This window comes from Malaclemys terrapin, chromosome 5 (assembly GCF_027887155.1).
Source record: "Malaclemys terrapin pileata isolate rMalTer1 chromosome 5, rMalTer1.hap1, whole genome shotgun sequence".
In the NCBI taxonomy this organism is placed as follows: domain Eukaryota; kingdom Metazoa; phylum Chordata; order Testudines; family Emydidae; genus Malaclemys; species Malaclemys terrapin.
Window position 1 is genome coordinate 36,345,923 of NC_071509.1, and position 19,980 is coordinate 36,365,902.

The window sequence follows — 19,980 nt, forward strand, 5'->3', positions numbered from 1 at the left end:
TGTAGTTATTAAACTTATTCATTTACTAAAGCTGGATGGGAAGCCCATTTTGTGGAATTTAATTTTTGAATGTTTTGTAGTTTAAGTTCTGTAAAACTACCAAATCATGGAATGATTTATTGAGATTTTGTAAAATCTAAATACATTTAAAGAAACTCTTTAACAATATTTTTTTTTAAAATACATTCACTAATTGGAGAAAGTAATATCTGAACTTTATTAAGACTGTTTAAGGGTAGTTGCATAAAATATAAAATAGTTCAAATAAGAGAGGGTAATATGAGAAGTCATTTTAAGATACACTGTTAATATGCACAATGCCTGTGAATTTCTCTAAGAAACAACTTGACATTCTGCAATACTTTCCAGAAGTCTGTCTGCAAAAGGAAAAAACTCTTGCATACTCAATAATCTTTAAATACATACCTTATAGAGAAGGGAACTTACCATTTTTCAAGTCTAGGGATAAAATTTTCAAAAGTGCCTAAGTGACTTAGGCATCTAACTCACCTTTGAAAATGGGGTGACATTTAGGCACTTATAAGCAGTTACCCTGCTCTCTGTGGCAAGAGAGAACAACTTTTCTTCATCTTTTTTATGGCATCTTTTTTAAACATACCCAGTTTCTTCCGCCTTTGCTCGTATGGCTTGCATTCCATCCCTTTAATCATCTTTGTTGCTCGCTTCTGGATCCTTTCTAGTTTCTCTACATCCTCTCTATACATTGGTGACCTAAATTGGACACAGTACTCTGGCTGAAGCCTAACCAGCGCTGAGTAGAGTGCTACTATCACCTCCCATGACTTGCATGCTATGCCTCTGTTAATGCAACCCAAAATTGCATTTGGTTTTTTTGCAAGAGCATTGCATTGCTGACTCATGCTGAAGTTGTGATCCACCGCAACTCCCAGATCCTTCTCAGCAGTGTTGCTGCCAAGCCAGTTATCCTGAACTCTGTATTTGTGCATTTGGTTTTTCTTCCCTATGTGAAGTTCAACAAAGAAAAATGTAATTTTGTTGTCTATAGCTCAGTTCTCCAGTTTATCAAGATCTCTTTGAAATTTGGCTCTATCTTCCAAGTATGCAACCCCTCCCCCACCCCCGAGTGGGGTTACCGTGTTTCAGGTGGATTCCCCACTGTGTCAGTGGGTATACTTGCCACTGACAGGACTCTGAGCTGGGACCTTGTAAAGTAGGGAGGGCCTGGGTCCCCCTACCTGGCCACTTCCCTCCGCCCCCCCACCCCCTCCCGGTGATGGGCCTGTTTTCCTACTGAAGAGGGCCATTATACTGACTCTGGCCATTGGGCCACAAAGCCCCCAGAGAGTGTAGCTATACAGACTCTGGTCACTAGGCCACACAGCGCTGCTGAACAGGGCAGCCTACCGACTCCGATTGCTAGGCCACACAGCCCTATGGAAGTGGGCAGTTATCCTGACTCTGGCCATTGGGGCACGCAGCCCTGAGAGGGGACAACCTTACCGACTCTTGCCACTAGGCCGCACGGCCTTGCTGAGACAGGAGACCACACTGACTCTGACCACTAGGCCATACACCCTGGCCAAACTGAGTAATCATACTGGCTTGAGCCATTGGGTCCCGCAGCCTTGTGGGAAGGGGCTGTCGTCCTGACCCTGGCCATCAGGCCATACAACCCTGAGAGAGTGGCCATATTGACTTTTACCACTACCCCAAGACAAGGTCACGCTACCCCAAGATAAGGGGTGATAGTAAAGATGTGGCCACGGGGAAGTAATTACCCTCACCCTGCCCCAAGAGGGGATGGGGCGTACTTGCCGCGTGACACAGTGGCTCTGAGATTTCTTCAGCTAATTCTTTCAGCATCCTGGGGTGAATAGCATCAGGCCACTGACTTGAATTAATTCAGAAGATCTCTGACATGTTCTTTACTTATCTCGATCTGCATCCCTTCCCCTTTATTGTCTATGATAACTTTGCTTGTTGTCCAGTCACTTGTTATTTTTTGTACGAAGACTGAAGCAAAGTAGGCAGTGAGCAGCTCTGCCTTTCTGTCGCCTTCCGAAACCAGCTCACCTTCTCCATTGAGCAGTGGGCTCACGCCAATCTGATCTTTGTTTTGTCTGACATATTTGAAGACCCCCTTCTTGTTGTCTCTAACATTTTTTTGCCAGCTGTCACTCAGTCTTGCCTTAGCTTTCCTGATTTTGTCCCACTATTCCCATGTATATTTCCTTGGTGACATGTCCCTCCCTCCATTTCCTGTATGTATCCTTTTAGCTTTTTAGATAACTAAAAAGCTCCTTGTGCAGCCACACTGGCATCCTATGGCTCTTCTTTTCTTTCCTCTGCATTGGAATAGCTTGATATTGAGCCTCTACATGTTTTAGGAACTGCCAGCCCCCTTCAACTCCTTTTCTTCCTAATTGGTCTTTCCATGGGACCTCGCCTGCTATTTCTCTGAGCTGATTGAAATCTGCCTTTTTGAAGTCCAGTGTTCTTGTTTTGTTGTTCTCATGTCCTCCTTTCCTTAGGATCTTGAATTCTATCAGATCATGATCAGTTCCTCCCAAGTTCCCAACCACCTTTGTGTTTGCAACTAATTCATCCGTGGTGGTCAACACCAGATCCAAAATGGATGACTGCCTAGTTGTTATGTCGACTTTCTGAATTTGAAAATTGTCCCCTACACATGCTAAGAGCTTGATTTCATTTGCCCTGAAGAATACAATAATCAACATATTAAACAAGTATTATATTGTATCTAAGGTTGCATTTAATTGTGATTCTGTAACTGAAGACTGTATTGTAAAGCTTTGAACTAGGGGGCAGAATTAAGGGAGCACATGCAACTTTTAACTTTGGCCTTCTGTGTTTTAACCTTCTGTTAGTGTAGTTATTTCTTGCCTCCTGTGCCTTTAGGGAGAGCCTGAAAGAGAGAGAACTTAGGTAGATGTGAAATTGAATTGAAGACCACAAACTTTAGTGAATCTGAAAGATTCCCTTGAGTCGTACTTCAGATCTTTAAAGGTTTACTTGTTTATGAAATGATTGCCAATTTCTTTTTTTTTTTTTTTTTTTTTTTATTTAAACAGGATGGGAAAAGAGACTTCAGAATGCTGTTTATAGTGAACTCAATGTGTGAGTTTTTATTCAGTATTTTTATTATATATGCTTATGTACATTTATATCTGTCTGTATGATATGTCTGCATTATTTGCAAGACCATTATGTATATGTCACACTAGGGAGGTATAATTATGTTACTATATTTTTAGTGCATCACAGATTTCTTTTTCTACCCCCAAAATGGATGACTTTCAATGAGATTTAGGCTGCTAAGTGCTTAAGCTACTTTTTAAAATGGGATGTAGGCTCCTAAGTCATTTAGGCTCTTAAAAACATCACCAAGATCATCTTCTGCAAGATCTATACTGATGCCATTGAACACGCAGGTGAGCAAACAAGGAAGTAAATAAAATGTTTGGATTTTTTTTTCTAGTGTTTTTTTTTTTCCTTGTCTTTTGCTTTCCAGTTTTGCTTTTATGAAAAGATGTTGAGTTTATTTCCATAAGGGTACTAGAAATTTTGAAAATAAGAATGGTCTTTTACTTATGGCACTGACTCAGGAGACCTTGGTTCAATTCCTGGCTCTACCCTTGGGCAAGTCATTTGATTTTTCTGTGCCTCAGCTCCCCATCTGTAAAATGGGGTAATATTACTTCCTTTCTTAGACCATTTGTCTGCCTTTAGAGTGTATGTTTTTTGGAGCAAGGACTGTCTCTTAAGTCCATTTACGTTACCTAGAACACTGGCACCCTATGATGTTTGAGGCACCTCAAGACACTGTTGTAATACAAATTGTAATTACATTAACTTAGGGACAAAACAGCAGAAAAAGGACATACTTGTTTTGATTTTCTTTTTCCCCCTGCATCTTTTAGAGCCCCGATTAAAAGCTCTAGTATTAAGATATAGATATTTCTCCAAGTGTACAAGGTCAGTCTCTAATTTGATGGTTGTTGCTTATATCACATTTGAAAACATCTGAACCTCTGTTCAGCCAACTCATTCTTGTTTCAGTGAGAGGATTTCTGGAGGTACCCAGGACTGTGAGGTGCCTCACTACTACCTGGCCTTAGCATCAAGAAGCTTTGACTATGCCTGCCGTTGGTCAGATCCCAACTCCACTAGCCATGGGTAACACAAACACTCCCCTCTAGGCCTCGCAGACTGCGCTGTCACTTTGCAGGTCAGCGATTGGCACATTCAAACCCTCAAGCCCTCAGAGTGTCTCCCTGGAGCCATTCAGATTCTGGTTCACTGAACACACTCAATATTCACAGATTCACTGTTTCCAAAGAAACAGTACACCCCAGCTTACCAGTTCTATCTCAGATCACTGCTTCACTTCACACACCGCCCTTAGATGTGTTTATAGTGAAATCAAATATAAGTTAGTTTAATAAAGTGTAGAGATTCAAGTGGTAGTAGTAGCAAGAAGTAGTATAGGAAACAAATGGGGTACATATAAAATAAAATCGTAATCTGCATTCTAGAGCCGAGACTTAATTAACAATGTACTCGCATGTTTTGTAGAGTATTGCTCACCCTAGATCCTTACAGCACATTATAGCCAAGTTAGCTCTGACCCTTCTTTCATGAGACACAAGCATGCTGTCAATTTGCCTCCCTTGGTGAGGGATTCTGTTTGTCGCTTTGCACTTCAAGATATAGCAGAACAATCCTTTATCTTTATTCATAGACAAGATACCCACTCTGCTGTTTGTTTATTCCTGTAGATTTCCTCTCTTGTAGGTTTTATAATCTCGTCTTTTACCTGTGGCTTAGTAAACCAATAGGCATACATTAGGAGGCATACAATACACAAATGCTCAGACAAGAGATAGATGTCTGTTACCTTCTGCTTGAAAGGAAAACTTCCGAGGTATGTCACCTCCTGGTTATACGTCTTATCTCCAAGATCTTAAGAGCGTAATTTTAGATACAGAATTCTTTAAATATTATCTTTACATACATTTTGCAATGATTGACAGCCAATGGGCTAATGGCTCTCAGTAGAGACCTCACATGCTAACCTTCGGTGAACAATTACGCATGTATCCAATCCAGAGGATCTCTGTAAAACACTGCATCTTATGTGCCCTCTGCCCATTTGAACTAAGGGATCCCAGGGTTACAGTCAGTCACTGAATTTTTTTTCTACCATGTAAAGCACAGACATTTTTTTTCTTACCTACAAAAGGTATTTCTCTAAAACCCCTACACTTTATCTTTTTTATTTCTTTACTATTTTTGCAGGACTTTGCTTGTCTGTCTTACTTCTGAAGTGCATCTCTTGGTGCTCATATTTTGCATTTTGTCTAGACAGTTCTTCATTCCACTAGCTACTTCTCTTCCTGCGTCTTTCATGTTTTTATTGCTATGCAATTTATGGCTAGAGATTCAAGCTTGCTGAGATTGGCACTCCAAAATTCTGCAGTTACTTTGGACATGTTCAGTTGTGAAAATTAATCAAGTTACCGACTGAACTTGTTTTTTTGAGAAATACCATTTCCTGGAAAGAAAAAATAATTTTATTTAGACATTATCTTATTCAGTAATACTGCTTTAAACATTTTATGAAACATTATTTGATTTCTTTCATGAATATTTGTGATGTCATTAACTGTTTTTACAAAACGTTCTATTTATGTTAAAAAATCTTGTCTACAGCCTTGAATATTTATTTTACGTCCTTGAAGTACTCTACATGCATAGTAAGATAAGAGACTGCTTTTTATGAGAAATCCCATCATTCAAGTTTAGATTACCATCCACAAAATTATTGTTCATTGTCTTATCCAAAGACAGAAATTATGTTTGGGGTTATGAATGTGCACATTTCAACCATGCCAGAGATTTACAGTACCCTTTACTATTTCTTTTCTAATTAAGAGTGTGAATACCTATAATGCAAAGATGGGAACTGGGATTTCACTTATTGATCTTGATCCTTTTTTTTTTTTTTTTTTTTTTTTTAAGGTTGGGGTTTGACCTTGGGCTTAGAATTATTATTGCATATATTGTACTGCTTCTAAAAATAATTATGGAGTTGAAAAAATTTGTTCAAAGAGCAAAAGACATCAACGTATTTAATAATAATCTAACATTCAAATCATAATTTTGTTTTCTTAAGGTTCCCTTCACCCTGTCATCCTGCAGCACCCCCTGAGCACATGAAGGAACCCTTAGTTTACATGAGGAAAGCACAGGTTGGTTGTCATCAATCTATCTGTCAGTTTTCAACTGGAGCATTTTAGTTTATGCCGTATATGTCTACCATACAATTTTTAAAAATCTTTGTACATTTAAAATGGTAACTTTTAATTATAAGTGTTTAGGTATAAAAATGAATGTATGTCATATTTCATAATGGCCTCATCCATAGATAAAGTAGAATAAGGTTGAAGTAGGGTACAGTGGTCAATCAATGAGTGTTATAAAGATTATGTGGAAAATAGAATGGTTCACAGAATAGAATATGATTTAGGAAAAAAGCTTAGGAGGTATTTGTCATTTCATTTATGGCTAATCAAGTGAGATTTTGAAGAGTCAGGTAGTGGAATGGGTGCAAAAGGATAAAGAGGCTGTCCCAGGTAATGGCATTTCCAGACAAGAAAGATTTATTATCCAGCATGGAGAAAACTGATGGGATGGTGAAAGGAGTAGGCAGAAGTCTAGAGCTGAAGGAACTAAGTGAACATGCAGAAGAATAAGAGGAATATAGGTAGACAGATCAAAAGAGGAACTTGAACACAGAGAAAATATTTTACTTTCCTTGTTTGAGTTATTCATGATGTTTTACGAGTAAATTCCACATCAAATTGGCATCCTTTCGTCTGCGAGAGATGTGGGAATTGCAGCCTATGATGTAGGTTGTTTGCAATGTCTCATGTGACTTGAATAGTCCAATCCAAGATTTGCATGATCTTTGGCTGTTATTGCAATGTATGTATTTTGGTTGGGAACTGCTTGCTTCCTACGGGCTCTTTTCTTTTCTTTTCAAGCTGTAGGAGCTAGCTTCTGTCATGAACTTTGATACCCTGATGGAGACGATGGCGCCACTTGTTACGATCATTTGTCAGGATTTCCCATTGGTCAGGATCAATTCCAAATTCCTTCATATCTTGCTTTCATGTGTCTTTATAGTGAAGCTTGGGACGTCCTGTTGTTCTTGTTCCCTCTGATAGCTCCCCGTATAGCATGTCCTTGGGTATGCATCTGTCTTCCAACCTATTCAGATGGCCCAGCCAGCACAGTGATCTTTGCTTGAGTAGGGCTGTCACACTGAATAATTTGCCCTTTGAAGAACCTCTGCATTGGTGACTTTATCCTGCCATTTGGTGTTGAGTATGTGGCGTAAACAATGTAGGTGGAAGGGAACTGTTTAACCATTTCTCCTGATGCGCATAAGTTGTTCATGTTTCCCCAACATACATCAGAGTGCTGAGGACCCAAGCTTGGTACACTAGTATTTTGGTCTTGATAGTAAGCTTTGAGATGTTCCATGCTCTTTTAGTTAGTTTGCTAAAGGTGGAGGCAGCCTTTTCAATGCGAATGTTTAGCTCTTCATCCAGTGAGAGGTTGGTGATCACTGTAGAACCTAAATAGCTGAACTTCTGGATTACATCTAGCTGGTTTGCATTTAAGGTAATTGAAGGATCTTGTGGAACCCCCTGTCCTAATATAACAGTGTTCTTGATGCTGATGGTGGGCGCAAATGCCTGACAGGCATTTGAAAGGTGGTCCATGAGTTCTTGTAGTAGATCTTCATTGTGGGCTAATGAGGGCAGCATCATCAGCGAATAGAAGTTTCCTGATTAGCACCTTTTTGACTTTGGTCTTTGACTTAAATCAGGACAGGTTGAAGAGTTTTCTGTCTGATCTTGTGTGCAGATACACCCAATCTTTCATGTCCTTAAACGCACAGTTCAAAAGTACTGAGAAGAAGATTCCAAAGACTGCAGGGGCAATAACAGATCCTTGTTTCACTCCACTTTTCATCTCAATGCTGTCTGAAGTGGACCCATCAAACTGGACGGTTGCTCTCGTGTTATTGTGGAATGAATGTATAAGACTTGACAGGGTTGGTGGGCATTCTGTTTTTTCTAGTATTGCAAATAGACCTGCTCTAATGACTGTGTCGAATGCTTTGGTTAGGTCCACAAAGGCAATGTACAATGGTTGGTTTTGCTCTCTGCACTTTTCTTGGAGTTGATGCAGAGAAAATATGTCTATTGTTGATCTTCCAGCCCTGAATCTGAACTGTGATTCAGGGTAGACACAATTCGCCAGCTGTTGTAGGTGCACTAAGATGATTTTTGCGAAAGCTTTTCCCGCTACAGTTAGTAGCGAGATGCCCCTGTAGTTGTTTCAGTCGCCCTTTTGGCCTTTATTTTTATACAAAGTGATGATGTTTGTGTCACACACCTCTTGTGGTACCTAACCCTCTCTCCAGCTTTAAGTAACAGCTGATGAAGATATGGTAATGGGCTGTCTTTCCCGCACTTGAGGATTTCCTCTGGGATGCCATCTTTTCCAGAAGCTTTGCCACTCGATAGCAAATCAATAGCTTTGCTTAGCTCTTCTATAGTGGGCTCCACATCTAGCTCTGGCATGACCTCTAGAGTTGGTATTTGGTCCAATGATTTGCTGGTGATGTTTCTTTCTTGTGCATATAGCTCTGAATAGTGTTGAACCCAATGAGACAACTGCTTGCTTTTATCAGTAATGATAAATTATACAAATTCCACATTAAAGACTGTGCAAAAACAACCGCCCTCCTTACCGCTGAAGGTCTGTGATTTGGAAGGATGCCACAGTGTGTTTAACTCACCCCATCTTAAAATGTATTGTAATATTGTTCAAAAGTCATTCAGTAAATTGTTCTACCTAGTCTATCAAATTGTTGTTCATTCTAGTGTATATTAATTTGATGTCTTGTATTTTACATTGTTTGTTAGGTCTTTGGGACAGAGACTGTGTATTGGGTAATACATAGCATACTGCCAGCACTTAATAAATAATTAATTCGCTGTCACGTTCATTTACTTATATTGAAAATAATAGTTTTTTCTGGTATGGACTAAATACTGTAAGACAAATGTGTATATAATCTGTATGCCAGTGAGTTCACTGATGTAGTTACTGTTATGAAAGCATATATAACAAATATTAGTATTTTACATGTCTTAGTTCAGCTTATGAAATGGCAGCTTCTCTTCTAGAATGAGTATGCATGGGAAAAGTCTTGTTGATTTTTTTTTTTTTTTTTTTTTCATGTGGCCACCTGTGCCTGGAACACCTTTCCTGAACTAATCCCCTTCAAATCCTTCCTTAAAATACACTTCTTCAACAAGCCAGTGACAGGGTGACGCTGGCCCTTTAAGAGGGAGGAGGACCAGTACATCCATGACGGTTCGCCGTCCCAGGCCAATGGGGGATGCGGGAAGCGGCGCGGGCGAGGGATGTGCTGGCCGCAGCTTCCCACCACCCTCATTGGTCTGTGACGGCGAACCGCAACCAGTGGGAGCTGCAATCGGCCGAACCTGCCGACGCGGCAGGTAAACAAACTAATCCTGCCCGCCAGGGGGCTTACCCTGGCGAGCCGTGTGACAGAGGTTGCCGACCCCTGCAGTAGGTCTCAGTCTGCCATTAATAGTTCCCGAGACCCCTGATCCTGCAGGTAAGAGCAGCTTGCTAGTTCCTACATCAGCTTGCCTCCTGCATTCTAAGGTAATTTTGGTGTGGTGTTTTTTGTTTTTCTTACCATCCTTTCTTGGCTGGAATTATTTCTGAATTTGGTTTCAATATGGCTGGCCTTCCTCTAAAGGAAGAATATGGTTTAAGTAAAGGTTGTTCTGTGGGCCCCTTCCCATTTATATATCTGTAGTGGTCCACCTTTGTTGTACTTCTCCCAGCAAAGAAGATCCTAACTGGGATGTATGTAATTTCCTCCACTCCATATATCCTGCCTCTCCACAGAAATCTGAGGACCTCATTTAAGTGAAAACAAATCTTCTCCCAAAATGAACAAACTCACCCTTTTCCCTCTTTCCTCATTTCCAAGATTTACATCCTGAAGGCAGTCAATATTTAAACAGCGTTGATTGGAAAAATGTATTGGATTTTTATTTAATACTTTTAATCTTTACTATTTATATTGAGGTAGTGCTCATTGGCCCTGGTCATGAAAGGGTTCCCAGTTTGCTAAGTGCTGTACAGATGAATAGAAAGAAATGCTCCCTGGCCTAAAGAGCTGTGGTGAAATCTGGCCCCATTGAAGTCAGTGGCTTTTCACCCTTAAAATACAAGCAAAAGAGTGTTAGTCCTCCTCTTATCTTGGTTTTCCACCAGGAAACGTATATTTTTTTAAAAAAAATCCCTCCAAAGCATATAAAGTAAAAATCTAAAAGATATTCCTTCACAACCACAGGCGCTGACTTTCATTTTTCCAGGTGGGTGCTCCACCCCGGCTCCGCCTTGCCCCAAGGCCCCACCCCTATTCTGTCCCTTCCCCAAGGCCTCACTCCACCTCTTCCCATCCCTGCTCTGCCTCCTCCCCCAGCATCTCTCGCCTGCAGCCAAAAGCTGATTGGCTAGTGGGTGCTGAGCACCCACTATTTTTTTTCCATGGGTGCTTCAGCCCGGAGCACCCACGGAGTTGGTGCCTGTGTTTACTACTGAGAGTAGCTCTTCACTCACTGTCTAAAGAAAGCTAAAATGCTAGCCCTAGATATTAAAGATTCTGATGCTGCATCTACAGATCTGCATAAAAGTCAATCTGCCTTTCCTTCTTCAGAATCTCTTTGGAAAACCAGAATCTGAAAGAAAAAGAAAAACATAATCTCTCAAAGCTGCTTAGGATCCGTAAAGGGAAATCTAACAACTTTTCCTGTGTTCCTAAAGTTGACTTTTTCTTTCTGCCAGTCTAAAGAGTTACTATTTCTTGCTTTTAGAACTGGTGTTAGGAATATTAAAAACTTCTTCACAGCATGTTTTGATTCTGCAACGAACAGCCCTGAATACTGGTCCCTCCTGCTGAATAATCTTATTATGGTCCACTCTGAAGGGATTGCATTTTTTGGTAGTCTTTTAAGGCGGCACTTTAAGATTGATGAGTGCTACCTAATCTCTTTCCTTATCAGGCTTCCATCTCCTGTAAAGAACCCTGAAACCAATCTAGGGATTTTTAACTCTTGCTTCTCTAGAAAGCCCTTTACTAATGCCTTATTCAGGAAGTTCTTCTCCAGCCAAAGGATAAATCATTTCTTCAGATCTTTGGCCACCTTTGCAAATGATATAACTAGAAATAATTCAGGAAGGCTACTTTATAAGAACTCCTCCTCCTGTCTTTGATAATTTTTGTTTCTCAGCTTTTGGGAAATGATCAGAAATGGTCAAAGCTTAAGGAAGTTCCTTCAAATCAAAATCCTTTGTCCATTAACCACTCATTAAAGAGCCCATAGAAAACTGTTCCAGAATCTTTATGCTTTATGCTCTAATAAATTTGTTAGTCTCTAAGGTGCCACAAGTACTCTTGTTCTTTTTGCGGATACAGACTAATATGGCTGCTACTCTGAAACCTACAATTTTTAAGTAAATTGGAGTTGTACATCTACTCTTTGAACTGTCAGCTAAGATTCAGGATGGAAAATTAATTTTAAACAATTCTCAATATTATTTTCTCTCATCAATAGACTGAAAGAAATATAGGAGTTGCCATACAGGCTCAGACCAGTGTTCCATCTAGTCAGATATTCAATCTCCAACCATGGCTAGTACCGGATGCTTCCTACTAATGGGCAATTATGAAAATAACATGTAGAGGGAGTGTTGAGTTGTAGCAGAGCCATTGAGAGTTGCCTGCATCCTGAGGAAGACAGCACTACATTGGTTTACATTCAATTCACATTTTAAAGATGATCTTTGCAGTCATAATTACTAGAATTTTTTAAATTAAAGCTAAATTTCTGCAAAGATTGATGGAACTCATCTTGCTGCCCTTCAGCAAAATGATTTTTGAAGCCCTATCTGCTGCTTTGAAAGAGTTTTTTAGTGGGGTAAAGTATTTTGCATTCTATTTATAATTACTGTGAATGGCTCCAGAATGTGCTGCTTTGACAGTGCGAGAGTCTTGCCCAGCACTTGCCCTAACTGGTGGATGTCTTTGAGTAAGTCTTCAATGTACATCTAACTTAGGCTTTTACTTGGGTGTTGCCCCTAACCTGGCTCCAATCCACACAAAAAACGCATCAATCCAAGTTTGGTGATGCTTTAAACGTGGGACTAGCTGGTTCAGCTAGGGGTATAGGCTAGAGCAGTGGTTCTCAAGCAGGGGTACACAGATGTCTTTCAGGGGTACATCAACTCATCTAGATATTTGCCTAGTCTTACAATAGGCTACATAAAAAGAACTAGTGAAGTCAGCAAAATTAAAATTTCATATAGACAATGACTTGTTTATACTGCTCTGTATACTATTCAGTGAAATGTAAGTACAATATTTATAGTCCAATGGCTTTATTTTATAATTATATGTTAAAAATGAGAAAGTAAGCAATTTTTCAGTAATAGTGTGCTATGACACTTTTTTGTATTTTTATGTCTGATTTTGTAAGCGAGTAGCTCTTAAGTGAGGTGAATCTTGGGGGTATGCAAGACAAATCAGATATGTGAAAGGGGTACAGTAGTCTGGAAAAAACTGAGAGCCACTGGGCTAGAGCTCACATGCTGCTTTTACTCAGGCCACAGTGAGGTTGTAGGCTAAACCACTTGAGTGCTGGTAGTCCTTCAGTGCCTTCCCACAATTTCCCAGTGCCCAGAAGGACAGACTAGTTCTCCCACAATTACCTGAGAAAGAACCATACAGCAGCTCAGCTTATGGTAGCACTAAGAACTGTGGAATATGCCCCAGAAGTCTTAGGAACACCATCTAATCTGGGTGTGTGTGTGTGGCATCAGTGAGAACACAGTAACTTGAGTATGGCCTTTCAGTATGGCTCCTTGCACCTGAGTTAGGCTAACTCAGATTCTGAACATCTGAGTTAACTCTGCAGTGAAAATATACCCTTTGTTATGACAAAATGTTCACAAAAGAGGGTTTTTTCTCCTCCTGATCTTTATTCTGTCGGAGAGATTTACTTTTAATGTTCCTGTCTTTTGTTCTAAGTGTGTAGTTGGAGACAAGAAAATGTCAAGAACTCAGTCAAAGCAGCTTTAAGCAGAGCTGTGATATACCCAGCGGTGTCTATAAACAGCAAACATGATTGCTGTTCTCTTCTGCCTGGGGGAAGATCCTGACTTCATTAGCTAAGAAATCTATTTGAGGATAATTCATTGAGCCAAGAAGAGCACTTTTTTGCTGCTCTTGCTATCCTTAATACTTTGTTTCAGACCTATAGAAAGCATGTGTGATAGGTCTCTAATGAGTACAGGAAGGCTTCCAAGGATTGAAATTTTCATTTATTTGGGGTGACTATTCTCTGAAACTATTTAAAAGTTCTCAATTTCAGCTTGATTGACTCCTTTAAATTACTTTTTTGAATATGCTGAAGAATTGAAATGGCAGAGCTGAAGTGTAGAACTGAGACACTGAAGAGAGCTGTGGTGCATCACTATATTTTTACTCTGGTGCCAATACACCGGTCAGGCACAGTGGAGCCTCTTGGAAACAGTAACGTGTACAGAAAAGGTGATAAGTTTTTTTCTTTCTAGTTTGCATCTGAAGAAGTGTAGTTTTTTTACCCACAAAAGCTTATGCCCAAAGAAATCTGTTATTCTTTAAGGTGCCACCGGGCTCCTTGTTGTCTTTCTAGTCTGTCTTCCTCCCCCTCTCTTTGGAATGTTCTTGAGCCTTTTACAAACAACAAACCTGATTTTAGCATATCTGATGAGCCAGACTACCTGTGGGTATAGGAGATAACCTGCATGGCATGTGGGTTTTGTGGAATCTGTTCCAAAAGACAGGGTGGGTGGTTCTGATGATCTCAGTGCAGTGTGTTTTGAGCCAGGAAAGCTTACTTAGGACTCTAAGCATTCTGGATACAGTGGCTGCATTGTGACAGGTAGCTGTTCTTCATTTCAGCTTTGTTGATGCAGTAGCATCAATGGTTTTGAAACCTTCTGCAGAAGTAGAAATGATGTTGATACTGATTTATGTCAGTACAACCAGACTCTTCTTCTGCATGCTGGCCTGAGAAAGAAACTAGTGGCGAGAGAACAGGAGCTAAGAGAAGCCACCTCTTCTTTTCTCCCCCAGTGCCCATGAATTTCTGCCATAGTTAAGGCTCAGTCTGATAAGCTATATGCCTTAGCACGCAACTCCCATTATTCCATAGAAAGTCCCACCGGTTAGTGAATGTAGTGCATCCCGCCTCTGTGCCTGATGAACAGACAATGTGGGTCTGTATAGCCCCCCAGCTACACAGTCTAACTCTTTTTAGCTCAAGCTGTAGACTCATGCTTTTTAGCTTCGGAGGTCCTTGTTCAATCCATGCTGTTGGCCAAGATGGTGAAAATTACAATGGCACTTAGCAGATTCAAATTCCTGGAGAAGAGAAACTTGAACAGTAAAGGACTGAAGACTTCTAGGCAATGTGTAAGGACAGCCTTTGCTGCATGTGAGAGTATCTGTATCCTTAAGGAACATCTAGGCTTGCATAGATGTGAATTTCAGGTTTTCAGTAAGAAATGCAACAAAGCTCAAGACCTTACATCTAGTAACAAAGAATGTATGTCACCATGCATTCCATCTTGTAAGTGTATCATGGAATGAATGCATGGATGCTGAAATGGACATAGGAGTTGTGGTGGATATATACTTGAGCATGAATTCCCAGTGCAGCTCTGCAGCTAAGAGGGAGGTGGTATTACCTCTGCATTTGACTTTAATGACCTCATTACTGGAATATATTTTCCAAGAGAATGTTAAAAGCTGACTCAATCAAGGTCTATAAGTACCTACCCAGGGAAAAGATTTCTGATAGTAGATATCTCTTTAAGCTAGCAGAAAAAGTCATAGTGACTTCCAATGATTAGAAGCTGAGTCTAAACAAATTTAGACTAGAAATAAAATGAGAATTGTTAGTACTGCTGGTAATTAATTATTGGGAACAACAACAAAAGATATGGGCTTGATGAACTAGTTCAGGGATCGGCAACATCCCTTGTCCCACGCCGCTTCCTGCAGCTCCCATTGGCCTAAGTGGCGAACCGCGGCCAGTGGGAGCCGCGATCGGCTGAACCTGCGGATGCAGCAGGTAAACAAACTGGCCTGGCCCGCCAGGGGGATTACCCTGGCGGACCACATGCCAAACATTGCCGATCCCTGCACTAGTTACTGGGTGAGATTCTAAGTCCTGTGTTATTCCTGAGGTCAGACTAGATTATCATAGTGGCCCTTTCTGTCCTTAAAGCCTACGAATTGAATCTGTTTTGGGATGGAGGGATTTTACTGTTTAAAAACATTTTTTTCCAGAGTTTAATTTGGCGGGGTTTATTGGTGTTCATTTACATAGCTGGTTAATTTCTTGTATACATATACTGTTAACACTAGACTATGGATTTAAAAAAACAAAAACAAAATAAAACTTTGATTTTATGTATGTATGTTTTATCCATTCCCCCCATCCTTCATGTGTTGCTTGTCATCTTTAATTGAAAGATCTTTGAAGCAGGGCATTTGTTTTGTTTTCATGTGTGTGGACAAAAGCTAGAATGTTGTGGGTGCTGCAAGATACAAATAATAAACAATAATGAAATATATTCTTCAAAATGGAAATCAGGGACCTGAACCAGAGCCCAGTGAAATTAATGGGAGTCTTTCAATTTACTTGAGTAGGGTTTGAATCCGCTTCCAGGAGAATACAAAGATTGTTAAAATCCCTAATTTGGGTATATCCTCAGTGAAATTCCTCATATGCAATATCGCTATAACATTATCAAGATAAAACTATCTAAACAACATTTGAAATACAGTAGGGGGCAAAGAAGAAAGAAAATAACTAATTTGCCAGTAAACTAATACAAATCAAATATAAATAAATTCAGTGTTGTCGCAGTATTACTGAACTGTGTTGTCTAGATCCTCAGCTGATGTAAATGAGCACTGATCTATTGATTTCAGTGGAACTAAGCCAGTTTACACCAACTGAGGATCTGGTCTAGTATGGAAAATTTGAAAATATGCTACATTTATGACAGGAATCTGATTCCTCCGAAAGCTGCTTTTTTGTTCTCTCCGTTATTAAGGTATTGCCTGCTTTTATTTTTAATTTCTCATTTAAGAACTGTTATCTATGCATAGGAAAGACTGGATTTTTTTTGGTAAATGTTGATAAACTGATTTCACTCTTCACACAAACGGATGAAAAAATATTTCCATTGATAATCGAAATTTACTGATGGGCAAAGTAAGAAAAATGCTGCTAGAGAACTTGTTAGAGTTTGATTTAAGGCTGTTTATTTTGTATATTTTGGTATATGATGTTGACAATTTGTATTTTAACAGTTATAAAGTTTTAACTTTTTGAATCTCAGCATCTACTGTCATTAAGGAATTATTGTCTGACCCCCGGATAATTTCCCACAATTGTGAAAATTTAAATAGATACAAAAATCTTTAAAAATGTTTAACGTCAATATAATCTGCTGAAATTATATTTAAAAAAAAATAAAAAAAAATCTGCCAAACCAATCTATGCCTTACAATAATTCCAAATCCCTTGAACTTTTTAGTCTCTCTAAAAATGGGTAGCTAGTGCAATATCTTTAGAGAAGATACTTACTTACTTTCTCTCCATGTCTTAAAGGGTGGATGGGGCATTATTTTTACGCAGTTTACCTCCCTGAGCATGCTTGTTCAGTAGTGTGGTTAAAATGTAAAATTCATGGCTACCAATATGAAAGGTAGTTTGGGCACTAGCCTTCCTTCCAAGAATGAGTACCTGTAAAGCAGAGGCATTTTGGAGAACATACAGTATGGTGAGCAACCTTATTTTGCTGGTTCTTTGTTACTTTGTCATATAAAGAAGTTTTTCATTGTATAATTAACAAATCATTCCTTTGTTCACATTTTTAAGTAATCATGTAAACTTTTGGTAGATATCAGTGACACTAGTCATCTTTTCTTTTAAAGTTATTCATTGACTAGGCTGTGGTATGCTCATAAATATGGGCGGGAGGAAGGAAGTTTTACTTTGATTAAAATGTTTGTGTTGCAGGGAAGCTGGGAGAAGCGAATTCTGAAGAGTCTAAATAGCATGTGCACAGAACTCAGTATCCCATTAGCACGAAAGGTACTGTGTTTATTAATTTAATCTTTTTAAAGTGAATGTAGAGCTTGTGCCACCTTCACATTTTTGGAAACTGTGGTCCTGATACAGCGAAAACTTATCTTATGCAAACTTTATACATAAGTAGTTCCATTGATGTCAGGAATTGCAGGATTAGGGCCTAAAGTCTTCTGGGACAAACAGATAGCAGAGATAGTGGTAGTGTGAGAGTATCCCCACCAGTGTGCCTCAATTGTACTCTGGAAGGACCACCTTGGGAATGAAGGGTGTTGCTAAGTCTTTCTCTCGCTGTTGCAATCATTGGCCTCTGTTGGGAATACCGTATTGGGGAGCCAATTGATGGGGATTTATTTATTTATTTATTTATTTATTTTGTATGATGTGGACAGTAGTACACACAGACTGGATTGAGACCACTGACTAACTTCACATCGGACACTGAAAAACCAATAATTACATTGACATACTTTCTTTGCTGATTGGGGCCAGAGTTGAACTTGTGACCTTGGAGTGAAAGGCTCAGTATTTCACTATCATCACTTCCTTTGTCATCCATTCCTCACTGACATCTTTATGTTTCAAATCTCTGTAAATTAATAAACAGAGCAGAATTGGCAAGTATGTATTATAGGGCAAATCTTCCCTGTCCCTCTCCCCTAAAGCCTGGTAACTGGCAGAACTGCTGTGGTTTATTGTACAAGGCAGAGGACAAAGCTGTGAGGAGGAACCGAGAAAGAAATGCAGAGGAATCTACACCCCTTTTGTGTAACTGAGCTATACTCTTCAGGGCTTCTGGCACCGTGAAGAGGGAATTTGGTGGCAGCACATGGGTGGTGCAGGGTGAATCCTCAGATACATAGAACTGCCAGCCAAACATAGCAAAGGGTTCAATAGCAGATACAGTGTGTCAGAACTACCCCATGGAGTGAGGAGGGGGATTCCAATCCTTACTTGGATTTAGTGCAGTAGAGAGAATATGGCCTAAGGCTAATGCTAACTTATAAAGTCTCGTGCATGCTATTTTTTAAAAAGATTAATTTTCATCCATACAGGAAATTTTAGATTTTTAGCTGCTTAATTAAAAAAGACAATTTCTTTTCTTATGACTTACAGAGACCTATAGGAGAGCAAAAAGAACTTTTTAATAAATGGAATGAAATGGGAACTGATGAGCCAGGTATGCTAAATAAAATGTGTCTTTTTATGTAGCAGCAAAGCAAATGCATATTTATCTCCTTATTTATCAGTTGGGGATTAAAGTAGTATCCATAGTAAAGGCAACTAGTTCCTGTTCTTTATTTTTTCCCTAGTTTGCAGTGCGTGGTAGCTCACAAATACCTATTCACTGTATTTATTTATTTGAAGAGTTATTGTTTGGATTTTTGAATCTACACCTGCAGTCTGTAGATATATTCTCTTACATACTAATACCTAGAGAATTTGGAGAGGTAGCTCAAGTTAGTAGTAGTAATGGGAGCAGTGCACTAATTGAAAGAAAAACATCATATTGTTTACTTTTTGTGTTATTTAATTCTTAACAATTTTCTCTTACTCACATAATGTATTTTTTCAACAGCTAAAAGTGAAACAGCTAATCAATATATAGAAATTACATTCTGTACAGTTTCATAGCTAATGATCCTGTTCAGATCAACCAGGGCTTGAAGCAAGCTAGCAAACCCCAAATACATGTATTGTCTTGCAATGTGAATAAAACTGGATAATAACTTGAAAATTTTCATGGTCTGAACTGCAGTTTCATGACACGTTAATGTATAGATGTACTGCTGGGGAGAGAAAAAAATAAAGTGACGATGTATTTTTACTTCACATTGGCTTTGAAGCTGTTTAAACTTCTATAATTTAAGAACATTCCAAGTATATCCTTTGTGCTTTAATTTTTGTGTGGAATAACAGGGTTGTGTTTTATATTGCACCAATTGGTCTTTTTGTAAATCAGTGATCATTAAATAGCAAGTTTATGAAATACCTGATTATGGTTGCTGTGTGTGACATCAATTAGTGATTCTTTTATATACTGATGTGAACTTTTTAAATGTGACTGTTCATAAAATCTCATTGTCATGATGTATTATAGGGACAGTTACATTGTGTCAGAATTGGAAAAAACTTCATATGTATTGCCAACCTTTATAAAATTTTAATTTAAATAAAGCATTCTTTAAATCATGTTAATTTCAGATCTAAGTCTCTTCCGACCTGTTTATGCACCTAAAGATTTTCTTGAGGTAAGCATTAATGAAATAACCAACCAGTCATTGAGTTACATCCTTTATAGTTAGCTATTTAAAGTGGGACCTGTGCATGGTAAGTCTTCAATAGATGGATAGGAAATAGAAATTAATTTTCTTCTTAATAAGGTAAACTGAATCAACACACAAATCATTGTCGATTAAATAATCAGTTACAAAGTTGCTTTAAAGAATTGATGGTACATTTATAAATTTATAAGAAATCATCATATCTAATGGGCTGATAAGACTAACTTTTAACTGCCAATGAATTACATTTAACCTCATATTGGTCATTGAAAACTTTTTTAAAACTTGAAACTTTTTCAATTCCTGTTAAGTAAAGGAGCTTCTTGTGTCGAAAAATGTCAGCTCAAAATGTTTAACTTGGC

At 38.9% G+C, this 19,980-nt stretch overlaps 1 protein-coding gene across 3 annotated transcripts in view; it reads left to right on the forward strand.

Annotated features, from left to right (window-relative positions):
- The window catches only part of TBC1D19 (TBC1 domain family member 19), a 100,223-nt gene that overhangs the window by 11,549 nt on the left and 68,694 nt on the right, over window positions 1–19,980 (forward strand). For 2 of the 3 annotated variants that reach the window (XM_054030378.1, XM_054030379.1), the window contains exons 3-7: window positions 3,075–3,120; window positions 6,179–6,254; window positions 17,265–17,339; window positions 18,450–18,513; window positions 19,539–19,585. In XM_054030378.1, the coding sequence (XP_053886353.1) occupies window positions 3,075–3,120; window positions 6,179–6,254; window positions 17,265–17,339; window positions 18,450–18,513; window positions 19,539–19,585 (308 nt within the window). Of the gene's footprint in view, window positions 1–3,074; window positions 3,121–6,178; window positions 6,255–17,264; window positions 17,340–18,449; window positions 18,514–19,538; window positions 19,586–19,980 lie in introns of those variants that run through there. The other variant, XM_054030380.1, reaches the window with a different exon arrangement.